The sequence below is a fragment of the Megalobrama amblycephala genome, linkage group LG17 (genome assembly GCF_018812025.1).
Source record: "Megalobrama amblycephala isolate DHTTF-2021 linkage group LG17, ASM1881202v1, whole genome shotgun sequence".
Lineage (NCBI taxonomy): Eukaryota > Metazoa > Chordata > Actinopteri > Cypriniformes > Xenocyprididae > Megalobrama > Megalobrama amblycephala.
In genome coordinates this window covers 4,082,210-4,104,190 of record NC_063060.1, presented here as the reverse complement: position 1 = coordinate 4,104,190, position 21,981 = coordinate 4,082,210, and the positions used below count along the sequence as shown (strand labels likewise).

Here is a 21,981-nt window from a genome sequence, read left to right as displayed (position 1 = left end):
ATATTCTATACAAGTTTGTCAGAAATAGTGTACACGTGTGTTTGTGTGTGTGTGTGTATATATATAAGCTGAATTTTCAGCATCATTACAGTCTTCAGTGTCACATGATCCTTCAGAAATCATTCTAATATATTGATTCAAAAGTTCAAAAGAACAGCATTTATTTGAAATTGAAATCTTAAGGTCACTTCAAAATCTAGTTCTTTGACCCATTTGTTGGCCACATCTTTTAAACGGTTCAAATCATCTGGTAGAATCTGATGTGATGAAATGCTTTATGGATGAGGAAAAGAGGGATGAAGTGTCCGAGCGCCATAGAATATCTCAGCGTTTCGCTGGAGTCTCTGTCCGCTGCTCTGTCATCATCAAACACTGTTTGACAGACTCTAATGTCTCCTGATTTATTAATCAAGGCATTTATTTGATCTGCAGCGAGTTTTCTGTCAGTCTGAGGCAGACCGAGATTACATACTGAGCAAAACACTGTGCGTATATGTGTGTGAAATCCTGTAGATATTATTTAAATGTGCCGTAAGCAATATTTTGACACCACAGCATACAGAAAATGTCCCAGTACCTGACAGATATCAGTGAAATAATTGTCCTGAGAAATCACAGCTGTCTGTGTGACAGCCATAGGTCCTGAAAAATGCACAAAACACACTATTGTTTAGCCAATCAGAGAGTTGGTCTCAGCTTGTCAGTCATTTTGAGTGTTTCAGATTCGCTGAAATGGGATTTTGGAGAGATGAGGCGGTTTAAATCAATAGATAATACTAAAAACATACTTCACACAAGCATGCAGTTCATCGTTAATTTGAACTAAACTGCTCTGTAAGATTCTCTTCATTTTAGTGCCTCTTGTGGCAACACTGAGAATGCATTTATGTACTTGCATTACATTAAAAAAAGTATAGTCTTGCACCTTTCATAATGCACTTAAAGCATGCTTTAAGTCACCATTAAAATTTAAATGGACAATTTTTGTTTTTTATGGAATATTGCAGAATTTATTATAATGATTTATCCGTGCAAATCATATATATATTTTTAATTTATATATTTTTTTAGTTTTTTTAAATGCCTCATAAAGCGTATTCTCTTCTCTGATGACATGTTCACTGGCGCGAGGGCGGAGCAATCTGTCACTCACATGTGATCGACCAATAGCAAACCACAACCATCCAATCAATTATCCATGAGCAAAATCAAGCCCCTCCCTACATTTGTTCTTGTTTGAGAAGCTATTTCACTCGGATATACATCACAATAGGGACGAAAAGACAATTGCAACTTCTTTTTAATGCCGACTTTAAGTAGAAATGTTTGCGTTCACTTCTGTTCAGTATTTTTGGGGTCTAGATCTGGTGGAAGCCAACATGGCTAACAGCAATTCAGCTCCAGATGTTATCCATGCATGCTATAAACTCATCCTTCAGATGATGTCCACACACACTGCTTCCAATTTTTACTCCAAACCCCAGTGGCACATTTTAAATGTGTGTGTGTGTGTGTGTGTGTGTGTGTGTGTGTGTGTCCTTTATTGCCAAATAGGTCTTGAACATTAAAGTTCCCTCCGGCACAAAGAAGCGCAGCTCTGGACTACACACGTTTAACTCATTCTTGCATCATCTCTCCTTCCCTTTCCCACTTTTCCCCATGTCCCTTCAGCCTCTCCTGCTTCTCTATTCTCTCTTCCTCTCATTTCTCTGATGCCTTTCTCTCACAGAACACAAACCAGTGGGTTTTTCCTCACACATAAATGCACATACTGCTTAGAAATAAAAATGAAAGCTCTTCTCCAATGCTAAAAACCTTTTCAGAGTAAATGTTTCATAAAAGCTGATCATTACCTTCCTGTGTTACTTCAGTATCATTGAGAGACTATTATAGTTTTATTATAGTTTTACATTTTGAAGTTTTTTTTTATTTATTTTTTTATATTTTCCATTTTCATTTTAAGTTTGGTTAAAGTTTTAGTAATTTTGTTTTTTTTAGTAGTATTATTATTTTTAAATGTCTATATATATATATATATATATATATATATATACAGTGTTTATATATAATATATAGTTATATATAGTTATATAGTTATTTTAGTAAATGAAAATGAACTGAAATTGAAACTTTGTTACTTGAAATAAAATAAATATTTCCTCATTTTAATTTAGTTTAACCTGAAGTATTAAAGTAACTAAAACAAAAAATGAAACTGAAATATAAATTAAAAAAAAAACTATAGAGACATTTAAAAAAAAAAAAAGACAAAAACACAACAAAATGACTACAATTGAAAAATTGAAATGAAAATATAAAAATAAAAACTGATTTAAAATATTAATAAAATAATAATTGTATCTCAGTGATACTAAAATAACACTGACAAGTAGCTGAAATATTTGTATATATTTTTTCAGTTAATGTTTATTCTAAGTAACAAACATTAAGGACGATAATTATATCGATAACGATAAATATATAGTTCTAAAAATCTACATACACAGCACAAAATATCCACAGCACAACTATAACGATGACTGCAGAGAGAAATTATATCGTTGGAATCACTTTCAGAACGATTTTTTTCCAGCGATAAAAACATTGACAGCCAATCAGAATACAACAGTCTTTAAAGAGCTCGAGCATTTAAAGCGACAGACATCCACACTGCAGCATGAGCTTATAGAATAAACAGAACGATATCGTCCGCTGGTGTGGACGCTAATGTAGTTATCATTTTAGTTATCTTTATAGTTATTATTCTTGGTGTGAACGTGCCTTAACACCAAGAAGTGAGCAAGTTGCTCTGTTCCAAAACCTACCAAGACAGCATTTTAAGACATCAAATCAGTCACTTTCTTTTGAGTTGCAATGTACATGTGTGTAATGCAGCTCACTAGGTTTTGGAATAGAGCTGGTGTGTGTAGATTCCAACGGACCCCTGGGAGGGAGGGGCTAACAGATTAGATTCATGAATATTCAACATGCTAATGAGAAGCAAATGAAGGGGTCTGTGCGGATAATTAGAATTGTGGCCAGCAGGATCTGGCACGAGAGAGAGAGACGCTTCAGTGGTCTAATATAAATTGTAAATATGGTGTCTCTGTAGTATGCGTTTATTGATGGATAAGGTAATTTATCTGCATCATCAGCAATTGAGTCTGTCTGTCAATCAAAGTGACAGTTCCCGCGAGGAGCATTTTATTGCTCGCAGGTTGCTCTTTCGCAGCTCGAGAGATTTGATGTTAAAATACTTTCTTCTGTCCCAGCTTATTATGCAGAGACAACTTTTAAGTAAGGTTGATTTCCCAAAACACTGTGACTGTGGAGCTTACAAAACATTGCTTTGTTTGAGCATCTCAACTAGAGGAGGCAGGATTAGCTGTTAGTTGTAAACATTTAGGAGTTGTTCAATTCCATTTGGCTCCACTACTAGCGCGGAAATTGTACTCTTCAGATTTAAATGGGACCAATAATGCCCTTTTCACAAGATGTGATATAAGTCTCTGGTGTCCGCAGAATGTGTCTGTGAAGTTTCAGCTCAAAATACCCCACAGATCATTTATTATAGCTTGTCAAATTTGGGTGTGAGAAAAAACACACCGTTTTTGTGTTTGTCTCCCGGCCGCACTTCACTTACTCAACAACAACAAGGCTGGAGAATCTCACGCAGCCAAAATGAGGATTGTCAGTAACGGTGTTCAGCCTTACATTGTTCAAACCGGAGTCGACACTGATGGAGAGACTCAGGAAGAAGTTACAACTTTTAGACGTTTCTGAATGGTTAGTGGATAAATTTATGTAGTTGCTGTGGAGTTGATGCAACTCATCGACTAGCATGTGCCGTCATGTTAATCTTTTGCGCAAATCCAGCGTTAAATTGACCCTCGTCTGTGAATCAGTCCGGCGTAAAATGACGGCATGACAACAACACTCTACTACAACAACTCTTCCTCTCATTCTCAATTATTCTCCATTTATTTCTATTGCTGTTGAAGAGACACAATTGTGATAATAGAGATCTCATTGTGATTTCTCTTTCCTATGGGTCTGTTTCTAGAGAGCGTCAGCGTCAGTGAACCAAGCAGAATATCTGTGTATTGCCTGGTTTCAGGCAGTGTGTGTGTGTGTGTGTGTGGTTCCTCTCATTAAAGGCTACAGGTCAGAGATCTGCAGCACTGCAACTCAACTGCAATAGTCTGCAACCAGAAGCACAGAGAGACAGAGAGAGAAAGATCTCAAAGACTTACTGCCTCCAAAGCACTGAACCCACACACACACACACACACACACACACAGAGATGATGCAACTTGGATTCAAGGGTAAACAGCACTGGGAATGTGTGTTTGGATGGTAAAAAACGCACGCGTCGCTGTGAGATGTTTGTATGTATGAGCGTTTCAGTGCTGAGAGTCTGTTGTTTTATACATGCTGTGTTGGTGTGTGTTTATTTTTACAGCTGTAACACAAGCAGTGCATCAACAACTACACTAAAACTGTGGGCACGTACACACTACAGTTTAAAGAATGCTGCAAATCCATTGACTTCAATTGGGATGGTGCACGGCAAGGACAACACAAGGATTTGTGACACTTCCTCATGTGGCCATAAGTTCACAATCTGATGGAGACTGATCCTCTGACCAGTGAGAATTTGAGATTGGTGACTCCAGTTCTACAATATTCCTGCTTGATTTCAAAATAAAAAATAAAGTTATTGAGAAAACACTATTTTGTTTGTATATATAGTTAAAACATAATGGAGACTGAATTCTGTAAGCACTGATGTTTGTGCATTTGAGCATCTCTCACACACTCACGGCCTCTCTGAGTGTCCAGGCCTGACGCCGCAGCAGACTTTATCATCTTTATGAGTCAAGGTCTGGTCTCTCCCCATCAGCACTGAGCTATATACAGCAACACACTCACAGCCAGAGACACAGACGGGAGCTGGATCTATATAAAGCATTAGTAAAATGCCATCAAGTACCATGCAAGGCCAAAACCTGCACACACACACACACACACACACACACACACACACACAATCACATACACTTTATGGCCCTGATGGAAACAGTAAAGGCTGCACATCCTTCATTAACCTCTCCTCTGGGATGTGTTACAACTGTGAAGCTTTCACTTAGCTGTAGCAAACAGTCAAAGAGAATAAATACACACACACACACATATATATTAGGGCTGTCAATCGATTAAAAATTTTAATCTAATTAATTACATACTCTGTGATTAATTAATCTAAATGAATCACATACATAATTTTTGCTGTGAAAGTATTAAATATTTCAATTCAAATGAATCAATGCAGGGTTTTTCCTGGGTCAAAAATGGTCTTCGGTGGTGACAGACATGGTCATCCACACAAACAGTAAAAAGTGCCTTACCCACGTGATCTGCGAGCCCGATACTGACAAAATCTTTCTTGCCTTCTTTGCAAAAAAAAAAAAAAAGTGATTTTATAGCTTTGTAAGAGAAGATGCTTTTTTGCTAAACCTGAAAAGTATTAAAAAGTAGCATTTAGAAGTTATATTAACTAATAATATAATTTTCTACCATATACAATTGAATGCACCTAGCTAACAACAGCTTGCTTTGTTCTGGTTTCACCTCACTCCAGTCTAAACTAACTGATTTTATAGGTAGGCCTAATTTACTACACATTGTCATTTAAATAACCTGAAAATATTGTGGATTATTAAGGCTAATTTTACTAACCACTCTTGCTAAATGGGGTAAGCACACTTATGTTCTCATTTCAGAGTTGTTCGAGTAAATGATTCATTATAGACCGTGTGGACAGATCAGTTGTTTGTCATGATTCATTAAAATGAATCTGTTCAAATGAGTCATTAGGTCGCGAATCGGACATTAGCGGAAGTTGACGCGTCGCGTGCGAACGACATCGCAAAAGATTTGTCAACACAGAAAACACTTCACCACTGGATAGGATTTTCTTTTTGTCTACTGAAAGTGTGGTTTATGTCAGCTGCACGTGCAGGGCGCCTGTTAGAGAAGATGAGGTGACGTTCTTTTGAGCACTATTCACACCCAGCGGTTATTCAGGAAAAACATTCTCCGAATGCGCCTCGTGAAACATGGATTCGGTCTTACGAACTTTTAGCATTGTGTCAGTTGATTTAGATTATTATGTGTGAGGTAGAGAGAGTGCAAAGATGGTGCTTACTTTGAAAACAGAGAGAGCTCGCGTGCACAAGGGAGGAGCTCTGCTCGTTCTGTCCGTCAGCGCAGCAGTCGTCTCTCTCCTTCATTTTACAGTCGAATGGTGGCTAGAACGGCTCCAGGTTCAAAGGTCAATACGGAATGGATTAATCTGTGTTATTTTTTTTTAACGCGTTATTTTTTTCTCAGATTAATTAATTGAAATTAACGCGTTATTTTGACAGCCCTATATATATATATATATATATATATATATATATATATATATATATAAAATCAAAATAAATTATTAAAATACTCATAATCAGACTACAGTTACTTTTTATTGATTACATGATTACGTTTTTCTGAAAATGGCATTAAATTATTCATAATTCATTGATACTCCTTACTGTTTTATTTTGATTGTATTTTATTATTCTGAGAAATTCTGAGAAACCCTGACATAAAGTAATATTTAATAATGTTGTTGATAACAAAGAATGAATATATATTTTTTTTCTCTTTATATTTTTTATATCAATATGGTACAAGATTATCCTGTTGAAATGAATGTGATAAACAAGGCCAAAGGTAATCTAAAAGTATTTCAAATTTAGTCAATGTGTATGTAATGTAATGGATTACACTACTAACTACAATTTTTTGTAGTGTAATTTGGAATCAGTGACTGTCTACAATTTGTAAGTAATATACCCGGCACAATATATACAGCATATACAGTCAAACCAAAAATTATTCAGACATTTTTTATATTTTTGATATATTTTTACTAATGGGTGCAGGACACTATAGTTCATTTATGTAAGTGAGGATAGCAAAATAAAGTAAACTGTGACATTCTTCATACAGTGGACTACCAGAAAAATTTGGAACCAAAAATTATTCAGACACTTTGACCTGACCATGTTTTGCTTAAGTGTTATCTGACATAATTAAGATTATTTTTTTCTGACACAGTTTAACTCTGAGTTCTTTTTATCACCATTTGTTTTTAAACTATAGTGAATAAACTGTATTAATGAATGAAATGTTCAAGGTGTCTGAATACATTTTGGTTTGACTATATAAACTACTAAAGAAGCTTCTTTTGTGAATGTGTAACATGTTTCATATGAGCATTCAGTCAGTAATTATACTGATTTAAGTCTCTCAAACCAAGTGCACTTAACATTGTAATAATGTTGTTCATTTCGAGCCAGACAGGATTCAAAGTCATAGCGGCAGTAAGTTGATTCAGTAACTGCTCTGATTGATTCACTATAGCATTCAGTACATTGATTCAGACCGGTTAATTGTGAGTCTTTTTGATTAATTGATTTAAAGTCTCAGATCAAAAGAGTCATTTGTTTGTGGGTCGGACTGCACCGCTTGTGCGTTATGCTTATTTCTGAGTGCAGATGCAATAGAAAGATATGTTGTTTATTTATTGTTTTGGGATTATTTGACAAGATCCAGGGTTATCTTTTCATCACATTTGGTACAATGAATACGATCTGCCCCAAGTCTAAATACAAGCAAAATTTGACTGTGAAAGCAGATCAAATCTGAGATGATACAGTATTCTCTATTTGTGCTTGTATTTCAGAGGACAGGAAGCTGTTTGTGGGCATGTTGAATAAGCAGCAGACAGAAGAGGACGTGTACCGCCTTTTTGAGCCCTACGGAGTCATTGAAGAGTGCACTGTATTACGAGGCCCTGATGGAAACAGTAAAGGTGAGTTCATCTCTCTTCAGTATTCACAGCAGTTTTATGTGCTTGCTAGTGAATGACAGACATCCGCGTGTTCTCATCTGAGATGTATTTTATATTCTGAGCAGTTAAAGAATAGTGACCTTCTACAGAAAAAGACAAAGTCAGAACAAACAAACAGAAAAGCAGCGTTCAACCTTGAGTGCCGCAGCAGAAGTGCTTTCATTTACACATTCAATTTCACCGCGTCAGTCTATTCAAACACACGCACGTCAACCCGACGCTCTGCTGAAACACTTTGTGATGGGTTTCTCATCGCTAACGTGGCAGAATCCATTCTGGAGGGCGTCGGGTGAAGCCTTTCCGCCGCAGGGTGCCGATATCACCTGACAAACCCCAGCGCGGTCCGGGCGGGAATTATTTACACAGACTCCAATCGCTGCGTCCATTAACGGACTGCAAGAGGGAAAATGTGTCAGAAAGGTCAATCGTGTTTGAAATGTGTGAAGAGAGAATTGACGTAAGAGATTTTGAGGTCAACATGAAATCATGAAGATTTGATGATCAGCATCCGTCCAGTCACATGACCCTCCACTGCACAGATGTCATGTGATGCTCAACACTGTAAAGCCTGACATATTAAATAATAGACAGAATTTTTTTAAATGGAACAGTTATGCTGAACCTTTTGACAAAATCTAATATATTTGACTATATATATATATATATATATATATATATATATATATATATATATATATATATAAGTTTGCAAAAAAAAATTATGCTGTCAAGTATCATAATACATCAGGCTTTTATGGCTCAAATAGTATGAATATAGTTTTATTCAGAGGCCCAAACTGAGCAAAAATATGGAATTTGATGCAGTTGCTGATATTTATATGGTCTAAAAGTAAGATGAAATTCTGATGGCTTGTAATGTAAATCAATGAGATATTTATAACAGTATATCAGACTACTGACATAAAATGCATATAAATATCAGTTTATAAATATCACATTTTATCTCCTTAAATTGTCTTAGTAAGATGATATTTGATATTTAACTGCTTAGTTTTATGATCAAAGCTCTGTAGTTTTAAAGGGGGGACATCACTAACCCTAATATTTACATAAACAACGCCCCCGAGAACACACAGCAAAGGGGGAGGGGCCATGTTGGGCTGCTTTAGAGAAGAGGAAGAGTTGTTGTAGTAGAGTGTTGTTGTCATGCCGTCATTTTACGCCAGACTGCTTCACAAACGAGGGTCAATTCAACACAAAAGATGAACATGACGGCACATGCTAGTCGATGAGTTGAATCAACTCCACAGCAACTACATAAATTTATCCACTAACCATTCAGAAACGTCTAAAAGTTGTAACTTCTTCCTGAGTCTCTCCATCAGTGTCGACTCCGGTTTGAACAATGTAAGGCTGAACACCGTTACTGACAATCCTCATTTTGGCTGCGTGAGATTCTCCAGCTTTGTTGCTGTTGAACAACTGAAGCACGAGCTGTTAAAGCTCCGCCCTCTTCTGGAAAGGGGCCGGGAGCAGCAGCTCATTTGCATTTAAAGAGACACACACAAAACAGCGTGTTTTTGCTCACACCCAAATATGGGCAAATTTGACAAGCTATTTTATATATATATATATATATATATATATATTATAGCTTGTCAAATTTGCCCCTATTTTATATATATACTTAAACAACAGAAGGCATGTAGTAGATTGTGTGCAACAGGTTTTGCAGAAAAGTTTTGATCATGTTGGTAATTTAGAAACGTATTTTTTAAATACAATATGGCTTCATAGGTTTAAACAGTTCTTCTAAGAGAGATCATGGTGTTCTTATAAGGATAATGTGGTGCTGTAAGAAACTGCAGTGAGTGTTTGTGTGCATGTTCACGTCTTCTCTCTCATCTCCAGTGTTGCATTCACCAGAGACACACAGCCCTCTGCAGATAACCTCCACTGCTGTTCCTCATTATTTCTATGCTCTTCTTGTGTGTGTGTGTGTGTGTGTGTGTGTGTGTGTGTGTGTGTGTGTGTGTGTGTGTGTGTGTGTGTGTGTGTGCATGTGTTTTGCAGGTTGTGCCTTTGTAAAGTTTTCAACACACACTGAGGCTCAGTCTGCCATCAGCGGGCTTCACGGGAGTCAGACCATGCCTGTGAGTACAACCACACACTATTATACATGCAGCTTTTATGAGCTCGGATTAACTGAGAGATGACAAGAAATATTTGTACTTTTAAACAAAGTAAAGTGACCGAAAAATACACTTTCTCCAACACATTCACAAAATATTGAACATACACTCACAATGTCGTTTGTGCACATACATGTTCAAAACCAAGACTTTTTATCCAATGACATTGATTATGTTAACAAATAAATCAGACAATAAACCGGCAATATAGTGATATCTTCTGAGAGTCCTCTTAGTCTGAGACCGAGACAAGACCAAGTTTCAAGTTTACTTTATTTATATAGCATATTTAAAACAGCCACAAGACTGACCAAAGTGCTTCACAAGAGAAACAGCATCATAAGAGACCTTCAAAAAATGCTCTCAAGACCAAGACCGGTCTCGAGCATATACTGCAGTGCATATTATTTATTTATTTACTTACAAAAACTGAGAATCTTAATTAGGGGGACTGCATAATATTAATTTTAATAGTTAAAATTGTTAAATAACATTCTAGAAGTTATTTTATTTATTTTTCAATCTGCTAACAAAAAAAAAGTAGCTAAATAAGGGGTAATGCCTTTTAAATATATCAAAATAACAAACTATATAAAAAGTATCTTAGAAATATTTTATTTTATCTTAAAACTATATTTTATTATTTATTTGTTTTTCATTTATTTTTATTCGTCATAAACCTATTTATTTATTTATGCAAATACAATATTTAATATTTAACTTGCACATAAAAAAACAATAATAATCTTAATTAGGGGACTGCATAATATTAGTTTTATGCTAATGAAAGTAGCTAATTAAAGAATCAATATCTTTTTTACAAATATCAAAATAACAAACTATATATAAACCATCTTAAAACTATTTTGTTTATTTACTATTATATTATTATTATTGTTGTTGTTATTCATAACATTATTTATTTATTTCTTTTAATACAAATATTTAATATTTAACTTGCACAAACAATGATGATCTTAATTGGGAGACTGCTTAATATTAATTTTAATATTTAATAATAATAAATATTCAGTATCAGCCTGTTTCCCACAAACAGCAGAGCTAGTATATGATTTCAGAGGACTTGGATAGCTACTTTTATGGTGGTTTTGCAAGATATTCAAAGTTTTAGTCACAACTGTGGTCTAATTGCATGGAAAAGAACCACTATTACAACATTCCTTTTTGTGCTGTATTGAGGAAGTCATACAGGTTTGAAATGTCATAAGGGTGGATAAATTATGACAGAATTTTCTCCGAATTTAGTGAAAAAGTTTTGTACCTAGTCTATTTTGCAGAATTTTCCACCAAAATCAGCACCAAAAATGCTGCAGATTCTTCATGGGCCATCTGGGTATTCCTTTCACATAGAAAAATTTACAGTATACATATTGTATTTGGCAATATAGTACAGGCAGTATGCTAGTACGCTATTCTGAACATTCCCTTCCCGTTCTACAGCTCACACTCTTTTTATCACACTCTGCATGTTTTCCCACCTCTCTCTCTCTCACACTCGGAGGTTCAGATGAATAATTCCTCTGCCACACATTGAAAGGACAGATAAAGAGGTGTATTTCTCCATCCCCTGAGAGCAGGACAAGAAGTAGAGAGAAAGAAAAGGACAGGGAAGGCTACAGACGATCAAACAGAGGGAAAACACAGTGTCTAACTGTCACAGAGAGAGAAGACGGGTAGTGCAGAAATGCTTCTGATGAACCACTGTAAATGTGTGTTTAGAGATCAGCCCAACCTTGAGAGTAATTATCCTCAAATGAAACGTTCAAGGCCGTATCTCACACTCACACACACTTTGCATACCGATAATTAAAGCATTTACATAGTCGACGACAGAATGAGAGATTGAAAGGCTTGTTCCAAAACCTAGTGAGCAGCCTACGTAGGCACCATTTTAAGCCTTAACGGGGACCTATTATACTTTATATTTTTTTTTACATTTCAACTTTCTTGTGTAATGTTGCGGTTTGAGCATGAAAAAGGTCTGCAAAGTTACAAAGCAATCCAAAGAGAGTTATTCTCTATATCAGTGTCACTGTTTCTGAACTCCTTGAAATGCCTCCATTGTAGTCTTGAGTTTTCTTCCAGGAACAAACACATCACAATATCCCTCATTAAATAATTCCCACCCAAGACATACGCAAAACAAAGATGCGGGGCCTGGGTGAGTTAGTTAGTAGAGTGTTGAAACTCACGTTTATGGTAAGGGGCGGGACATTTCCAAAACACGCTTGACCAATCATAACACACTGCTCCAGTCGACCAATCAGAGCACATTGTGCTTTTCAGAAGGAGGGGCTTCATAGAGGAACTAAACAGTGTTACTGACAGACTGGGAAGAGAGGAGCTGCAACAATGGAGAATATCTGAAAAAATAATGTTTTATGAACATTCAAGCATGAAAACCTGTTTTAGTAGAGCCTGAAAACAAAATCAAGACTCTGTAAAAGATCATAATATGGCCTCTTTTAAATTTGAACTCGACTAGTTTCCCCATGAAGGTCAGGTAAATGCGCGTTTCACAGACTTGCATTGTGATTGTAATTCTGTCTAAATCAAACAAGTCTGTTTTTTTCCTGCACAAAATTACAGAGCAAATGACCCATTCTGAGAAATCTAATTCTGTCCGGATCGCAATGTCTGTGATTACGGTATATTGTTTTCTCAAAGCTTCTCCTTGTTTATTTTGACCTATTGAATATGTTTGTTATATTGCTGCTTGGTGCACCTTCATTATGGATTTAGACCTTTTGCCAAATATCTGGGTAAGAACAGCTGGCGGTTTTAGCTCTGATGGTATCCCATCTGACTTAAAAAGAGAATTAAATCAGTGAGGAGATTCTGATCACAAACTGCTCAGAACAGCCACTGCAATAGCATCATCAGGTATGATCTTCACTTATATCAATGCTTTAATGTATTTATATATGCTTTATATATAATGTTTTTAAAAAAAAATGAATCACAGACTACCATTCAAAGGTTTGAGTTCAGTAAGATTTATATTAAAAAAATTTATTCAGTATTGATGCATTAAATTGATCAAAAGTGATGGTGATTACAATTTACATAGCAATTTATTTAGATGCTATTGCTGCTAATGTAGTGCATTCAAAACTAGTTACTTTTGAGGTTCCATTTTAGTTTAGATGCTGCATGTAAAGGCTGTTGTGTGTGTAGGCAGTAGACAGCGAGGGAGCTCGCTAGGTTTTGGATTAGAGCCAGTGAGAGAGCGTTTAGCTGTACTGAGTTTCAGGGACATTTTAATAGTTCCTCATTACACATTCAGAGCCATGCGTTGAGTTAGCAAAGGCCTCATTAACAGCTCAGCCTTACAGTTTGTTTGAGCCCTGCAGAGTGAAACTTTCCACCATACCAATTTTAATGCATTAAAATGCATTTTACAGCTTGTCACAATGATGTTCAATGTCAGATCTCAAACCTGTCCTGGCAGTCCAGCTTCTTGCAGAGTAGCAATCTCTAATACACCTTTACAAAAAAAAAAAAAAAAGATGCTTATGCTTTTTACTACTTCTAAATATATTAGGTGTGTAACGATACAAAATTGTCTGATACACATATCCGATTGAAATATCTGAAACCAATATCCAATATGCAAATTAATGATAATTAATTACACAATTTTGAAAGAAATGTGAATAACTTTTATTACTGATAAAATTATTTTTCTAACTTTTTGGATGCTCTTAACTCACATTAACATAAACACAAATAATTGAATTCTAAAATGTACCTGTTTTGCTTACAATCACTTATCATTTCCCTCAATTAAAGGTGTAGTAAGCGATTTCTGAGAAACACTGTTGGGGGAGGCGAGTGAGCCAATCAGCAGTAGAGGGCGTGTCCACTTATGATGTGGGAGGAGAGAGAGTGAGCCAATCAGTAGTAGGGGGTGTGTCCACTTATGATGTGGGAGGAGAGAGAGTGAACCAATCAGCAGTAGAGGGCGTGTCCACTTATGATGTGGGAGGAGAGAGAGTGAGCCAATCAGTAGTAGTGGGTGTATCCACTTATGATGTGGGAGGAGAGAGAGTGAACCAAACAGCAGTATGGGGCATGTCCACTTATGATGTGGGAGGAGAGAGAGTGAGCCAATCAGTAGTAGGGGGTGTGTCCACTTATGTTGTGGGAGGAGAGAGAGTGAGCCAATCAGTAGTAGGGGGTGTGTCCACTTATGATGTGGAAGGAGAGAGAGTGAACCAATCAGCAGTATGGGGCGTGTCCACTTATAATGTGGGACGAGAGAGAGTGAGCCAATCAGCAGTAGAGGGCGTGTCCACTTATGATGTGGGAGGAGAGAGAGTGAACCAATCAGCAGTATGGGGCGTGTCCACTTATGATGTGGGAGGAGAGAGAGTGAGCCAATCAGTAGTAGAGGGCGTGTCCACTTATGATGTGGGAGGAGAGAGAGTGAGCCAATCAGTAGTAGGGGGTGTGTCCACTTATGATGTGGGAGGAGAGAGAGTGAGCCAATCAGTAGTAGGGGGTGTGTCCACTTATGATGTGGGAGGAGAGAGAGTGAGCCAATCAGCAGTAGAGGGCGTGTCCACTTATGATGTGGGAGGAGAGAAAGTGAGCCAATCAGTAGTAGGGGGTGTGTCCACTTATGATGTGGGAGGAGAGAGAGTGAACCAATCAGCAGTATGGGGCGTGTCCACTTATGATGTGGGAGGAGAGAGAGTGAACCAATCAGCAGTATGGGGCGTGTCCACTTATGATGTGGGAGGAGAGAGAGTGAGCCAATCAGTAGTAGGGGGTGTGTCCACTTATGATGTGGGAGGAGAGAGAGTGAACCAATCAGCAGTATGGGGCGTGTCCACTTATGATGTGGGAGGAGAGAGAGTGGGCCAATCAGCGGTATGGGGCGTGTCCACTTATGATGTGAGAGGAGAGAGAGTGAGCCAATCAGCAGTATGGGGCGTGTCCACTTATAATGTGGGAGGAGAGAGAGTGAGACATCATGACTAACAAACTCTTGCTTGTGTATATTCTTTTATGTTAATTTTTTGTTCTTCCTTGTCTTTCATTCATCATCTGCACTTTTCTTTTTCACGAAACATTATTTTGCTTCGCTTCAGCTGTGATAAAGGCTCTTGCATTGCATGTTCATGTTCATATATTTTGGGGGCGGAGCAATAAAGGGAGGGGTGTGTTTGTTTGGGTTGATTTCAGATATCAACGTTTCTCAGAAATCACATACTGCACCTTTAAATGCAAAAGCATCTCTGAATTTGATCCACTTGTATATGCGAGCCTTTTGTTGTTGTATGTGTAGCAAATTAGCTCAAAAGAAATTTGAATAATTAATCATAACTAGTTATAATTAATTATAAATATTTGGATCAGTTAATAAAATTAACTGTTTTAACCGGTAATAATTTTAACCTGTTTGGCCAATGAACACTCAGTGTTAATTGTTTATTAATTCTAAGAAATGTTAATTTCTTAGGTTATGGGAAATATTATTCTTATTGTACAGTACTACTCAGAGCATGTAGTCAAGAGCTGCATGATTAGGGACTCCAGTAAATGAGCATGAAACACGGACAACTTTACGTGTGACATGAACAAGACTTTATTAACTAGACTAAACACTTAAACTACTCTAACATTCACACACATACATGCATACAGTTTACCAAGGGAAAGAGAGAGCTGAAGCAGAATACAGGAAAGCAAGAAGTTACAGCATTGTTTGACATTCAGCAGATCAACAGCCATGAGCAAACCATCAGTTTAGTTCTAACACGCCCTTCTTTAAAAGGGGTAGGGATACTTAATGTATCAAATAATGAGACTAAGTTTGATACTTGCATGTCTCGCCAATTTGAATTAAACTGTCCTGATGCAATTTGTGGAGGCTCCCGTTGATGTTTTCTTGATGAAAGAGAACCAGTTGGATTCACAGGATCTTTGGTGAATGAAAAGTCTAGGCCGGAGCCTGGCACAAGCTTGGAGTTCCTTAGAAGCTTCTAGCTTCTTAGCATCATCTTCACATCAGAGTTTTCTCAGTAAAAGAGCACACTGTGATCTTGTGATCAGTGATTTTAAAGTGTGAAGATGCCACACCCTCTTAAGGTGATTGAGCCAATAAGGAGTTGTCCCTTTGGAGGGAACTTTTACGAGTCTTTGTAGCATAAGATATTGGATTGGATGCATGAGAGAAGAACCTTCTAGATTCTTATAATAATAGTGTGTCATAGAGTTAGCAACATGTAATATATTACCAAATAGGAAACGAAATTTGGAGTCCATCGATACCAAACATGCTACCCATGTGATTTTAGTTACCCATAGTATGCAACTCTGAAACAATAATACCAAAATAGTTCAAAAGAGAGAATTAATACTTAGGCCAAAGCCTATAAAAGGAAAATTGGATACATGTTTATAGATTTCTCAAGTGGTTATATATATAATATATAGGATTAAAAGGGTTTATTTGTCTGTCTCAGAAAGAATTAAGTCTCTGCAAATTCTTTGTGATCATAAAAAAAGTTCTTATCAGTAACAGGACACCTGGTTCTGCCTGTGTGTTGCAGTTTTGGGGGATGGGTTCACAGAACTTGTGAGGGAGAGTTTTCTGGATTATTCATTAAATATAATGAATAATTGTGTGTCTGATTGGTCCAAACGCTACATATGATATCTAAAAAGTAAAGCATAACATAGTAAAAGCTTTATGAATTTTTGCACAGCACACTATTGAATTAGTAATTACACACAGCATCACAGCGTCTTCACACACAGCATGAGTTCCAATGCATTTTTGCGCCTCCTTTTGATTGACAGGATATAATCTGCCCTGATCAGCAGTTTTTAAGCAATCGTCCGTTCATAGTGAGGATCATTTCTTTTATCAGCCGTTACTGATTATTGGCCGATACATTAGTGCATCTTTAAAATAAATGCTAATTCACCATAAAGTGTCAGTGACGTATACGTCTTTGTGTAGGATGCACACATACAGTACGAGACAGTAATGGCCCGCACCCTTCAAAGTGCTCACTTCAAGTGCTCGGCCCCTCAGAGTGATGCTCACTCTCACACATTATCTTCATTGAAGTGCTGTGTAGGCTTTTGATCAGGCATTACAATTCCCCAGAGGTCCAGATCTTCAGGGTCTCTCTCTCAGTCTCTCAGACGAGGGGAATATTCTGACCTTTAGGGGCGAAAGGTCAAGTGGTGCAGAAAATCGTCAAGAGCCTTTTAATGAGTCTACGTGTGTGCGATTGTGTGATGTCGCACTGCACTTTTTATTAGCGCCAAGAGAGTGCAAGAAAAATGGTGACATAACGGATGATTACCTGTATGATTTTCTTAAACCTGAATGATCTGTGGAACATAAGATTTTATCTGGTTATTCTTTTGCATACAGTTAACAAAAGATGACTTAAGCTTCAAACGGGACCACTGTTACGTAGTTTTTATTAATATTTAGAAGGTTTTTTTTTTGTTTGTTTGTTTGTAATTTTGTAACAATAATAACCCCGAAAAGTACTTCATGCAACTTATAAGACTATATTTCTAGTCTTTAAGTCGTACAATAGCTTTAAAACAGCAGATGACAGCTTTAATTGGATGGGAAGATTATCAGTGAATAACAACGTAAATTTGGAAACTAAATTAGTTGATTTTGGTGCAAGAAACTAACATTTCTACAAAATGCTACAAAATGAAAAATGCAACAAAAGAAGAATTTTTTTTTTATTATTCATGCGTATGTGCTTGTGCATGTTGCTGTGGAGCCCCTACAAGGACAAATAAGAGATTGGAGGAAAAATTATTTGTCAGTGCTTTTGCATTCTCTCGCAAATGTTTTGCATTCCCTTGAAAAAAAATTGTGTTGGCTCGCAAAATGTTTGCATCCCCCGAGAAACTGTAAAACTAATGCAGAACTTTTGCGAGCAAAAAGCATTGAAATATATGTTTTTTGCCATTAAATTTCATATTTTTTCCATCACCATGTCCCTTTAGGGGCTCCGTATGTGGCAGGATCATTCCTTCAGTGCATATTTTACCTAAATTGTTCATGCCACATGGTTTTTTAATGCATAGATGTACACCAATTAAAACAAATTATGTAAGAATATTTAAAAAAAAAAACCTTTTTGAAGCACTTGACAGGCAAATTCCCATGATCCCAATCATTAAATTTTCTCAACTTCACTTTGAAATTAAGGTTACATATATTTCTAAAATAGCAATTTCAAGTATTAGTATATACTGTACATTTACTTATTCTCTTTAACATAAAATACAAATGATTGTGATACATATTTATTTAACGTGTAAATCCATTACATTACTTTATGTCCCTCAAACTCCAGTCCACCCTGTTACATTGGTGCTATTTGCCCTTTAAAATCTTAATCGTATGCCCTAAATAACATGACTTGCTAGAAATGACATAATTTTCTTGGAGGGAAAGTGAGAATCAGTCATAAACTTGTCTGTCTTTTCCACATTTTTAGGTGACTTATCAAATAGAGTAAAACATAACATGCCCACCCTGTTGTGACCATTTATACTGGACGTGAAAATGTTTTTTAAAGTAGATTTTATATAAAAATCTTCCTAAATGTTAATCATCTTCTAGCATGTTGTTCTTTCCTAGCAAGTAATTGACATTATATGGCATTTGTCCACCCTGTTACATGCCATATTTACAATGCATTGTGTAACAGGGTGGACATTTTAAGCTAATAAAAGTATTTCAAATTTCACGTTCGCATTCTATGGCATTTGTCCACCCTGTTACATGCCATATTTACAATGCAATGTGTAACAGGGTGGACATTTTAAGCTAATAAAAGTATTTCAAATTTCACGTTCACATTCTATGGCATTTGTCCACCCTGTTACATGCCATATTTACAATGCAATGTGTAACAGGGTGGACATTTTAAGCTAATAAAAGTATTTCAAATTTCACGTTCACATTCTATGGCATTTGTCCACCCTGTTACATGCCATATTTACAATGCATTGTGTAACAGGGTGGAATTTTAAGCTAATAAAAAGTATTTCAAATTGCACATTCACATTCTATGGCATTTGTCCACCCTGTTACATGCCATATTTACAATGCAATGTGTAACAGGGTGGACATTTTAAGCTAATAAAAGCAATGTGTAACAGGGTGGACATTTTAAGCTAATAAAAGCTTAAGACATCCACCCAGTTACACATTGCACTGTAAATATGACATGTAACAGGGTGGACAAATGCCATAGAATGTGAATGGGAAATTTGAAATATTTGGTGAGGATTATTAGGTTATACTAGCCTGAGCTTGACAAGTGTGTTTTTATGATAGACATTTTCTCCCTCTGACAAGACAAAAAAATAATTGAATTTTAAAAATGTTTTCAGCAAACCTGCTCAGTCCAAAATCCACCAAACTGTAGAATGACCCTACTATGTAACTGTATGTACAACTGTTCATGTGTCTCTCACAGGGAGCTTCGTCGAGTTTGGTGGTAAAGTTCGCTGACACCGATAAAGAGAGGACCATACGCCGCATGCAACAGATGGTCGGCCAGTTTGGCATCTTCAACCCCACCGTGGCCCTGCCGTTCAGCACCTACAGCAGCACCTACAGTACTTACACACACGCGGTGAGCACACGCAACACGCATTGCAGAATGAAACGCAAGTTGTTCCGTCTACTTGCACTTTACGGAACGCTTCTGAAGTCTAACAGCCTCAGATTAATGACCACTGTCCTTGTCTGAAGCCGTTTTTTCTCTCACTACGCTGCTGAATAATGCATTAACATAATTTCAATTCCCGACCCATGAATACTTGCAGAAAAACGCAAGAGCTCCTGTGCAATTTGAACTCTTGCTCCCATCGGACTCTTCAGAATATAAGTAACAGAAATCAAATTGATCCTGAGTGCGGTTTTACGGTTTATTTGCATTTTGAATATTTGGCTTTGATTATGAAGGACACTTTTATAACCTGTGGTTTTGAGTTCATGTGTTTGGTGTAGAGCTGAGTGAAACATCAAATATTCTTAATATATTAGGGGATTTATGAAAATAAGCAACATGCACTTTTTATGTGGCCATTAAGTTTCCTAAAGGCAATGTCAAAAGACTAGTTTTGTCTGTCTTTTTGTCGAGTTTAAATCTCGTAATTCTGACTTTTTCTCAGAATTGTGAGATATAAACTCGCAATTGCATGTTATAATGTCCATTTGTGAGGGGAAAAAGACTGACAATTTTTCTCCGAATTGCGAGTTTTTATCTCACAATTCTGACTTTATAACTCACAGTTGCATGTTATAAAGTCATGTTAAAAAATCAGAATTGCAATATAAGATGCAATTGTGACTTTATATCATGGAATTCTGACTTTATAACTTGCAATTCTGACTTTATATCTCACAATTCTGACTTTATATCATGCAATTCTGACTTTATAACTCAATTCTGACTTTATAACTCATAATTCTGACTTTATGTCTCGCAATTCTGACTTTATATCTCACAATTCTGACTTTATAACTCGCAATTCTGACTTTATAACTTGCAATTCTGACTTTACATCTCACAATTCTGACTTTATATCACGCAATTCTGACTTTATAACTCGCAATTCTGACTTTATAACTCGCAATTCTGACTTTATATCATGCAATTCTGACTTTATAATTCGCAATTCTGACTTTATAACTCAATTCTGACTTTATATCATGCAATTCTGACTTTATAACTCAATTCTGACTTTATAACTCATAATTCTGACTTTATGTCTCGCAATTCTGACTTAATAACTCACAATTCCTACTTTATAACTCGCAATTCTGACTTTATATCTCACAATTCTGACTTTATAACTCGCAATTCTGACTTTATATCTCACAATTCTGACTTTATATCACGAAATTCTGACTTTATAACTCGCAATTCTGACTTTATATTTCGCAATTCTGACTTTATAACTCAATTCTGACTTTATAACTCACAATTCTGACTTTATGTCTCGCAATTCTGACTTTATAACTCGCAATTCTGACTTTATATCTCACAATTCTGACTTTATATCATGCAATTCTGACTTTATAACTCGCAATTCTGACTTTATAACTCAATTCTGACTTTATAACTCATAATTCTGACTTTATTTCTCACAATTCTGACTTTATAACTCGCAATTCTGACTTTATAACTCTTAATTCTGACTTTATGTCTCATAATTCTGACTTTATAGCTCACAATTCTGACTTTATAACTTGCAAATCTGACTTTATATCTCACAATTCTGACTTTATAACTTGCAAATCTGACTTTATAACTCGCAATTCTGACTTTATATCTCACAATTCTGACTTTATAACTCAATTCTGACTTTATAACTCAATTCTGACTTTATATCATGCAATTCTGACTTTATAACTCAATTCTGACTTTATAACTCATAATTCTGACTTTATGTCTCGCAATTCTGACTTAATAACTCACAATTCCTACTTTATAACTCGCAATTCTGACTTTATATCTCACAATTCTGACTTTATAACTCGCAATTCTGACTTTATATCTCACAATTCTGACTTTATATCACGAAATTCTGACTTTATAACTCGCAATTCTGACTTTATATTTCGCAATTCTGACTTTATAACTCAATTCTGACTTTATAACTCACAATTCTGACTTTATGTCTCGCAATTCTGACTTTATAACTCGCAATTCTGACTTTATATCTCACAATTCTGACTTTATATCATGCAATTCTGACTTTATAACTCGCAATTCTGACTTTATAACTCAATTCTGACTTTATAACTCATAATTCTGACTTTATTTCTCACAATT

At 36.2% G+C, this 21,981-nt stretch overlaps 1 protein-coding gene and 1 long non-coding RNA gene across 2 annotated transcripts in view; one reads left to right on the top strand and one right to left on the bottom strand.

Annotated features, from left to right (window-relative positions):
• Window positions 1-21,981, top strand: part of LOC125251008 (CUGBP Elav-like family member 5) — a 193,850-nt gene that overhangs the window by 137,024 nt on the left and 34,845 nt on the right. Inside the window, exons 4-6 of the mRNA XM_048163873.1 lie at window positions 7,794-7,922; window positions 9,996-10,075; window positions 19,615-19,773. Coding sequence (XP_048019830.1) covers window positions 7,794-7,922; window positions 9,996-10,075; window positions 19,615-19,773 — 368 coding nt within the window. The remainder of the gene's footprint in view (window positions 1-7,793; window positions 7,923-9,995; window positions 10,076-19,614; window positions 19,774-21,981) is intronic.
• On the bottom strand, window positions 4,253-6,361 carry LOC125251010. The gene is made up of 3 exons (XR_007180905.1): window positions 6,210-6,361; window positions 4,825-4,960; window positions 4,253-4,690 (listed from the first exon to the last, which is right to left on the bottom strand). It is a non-coding gene; the product is annotated as an uncharacterized LOC125251010 (long non-coding RNA).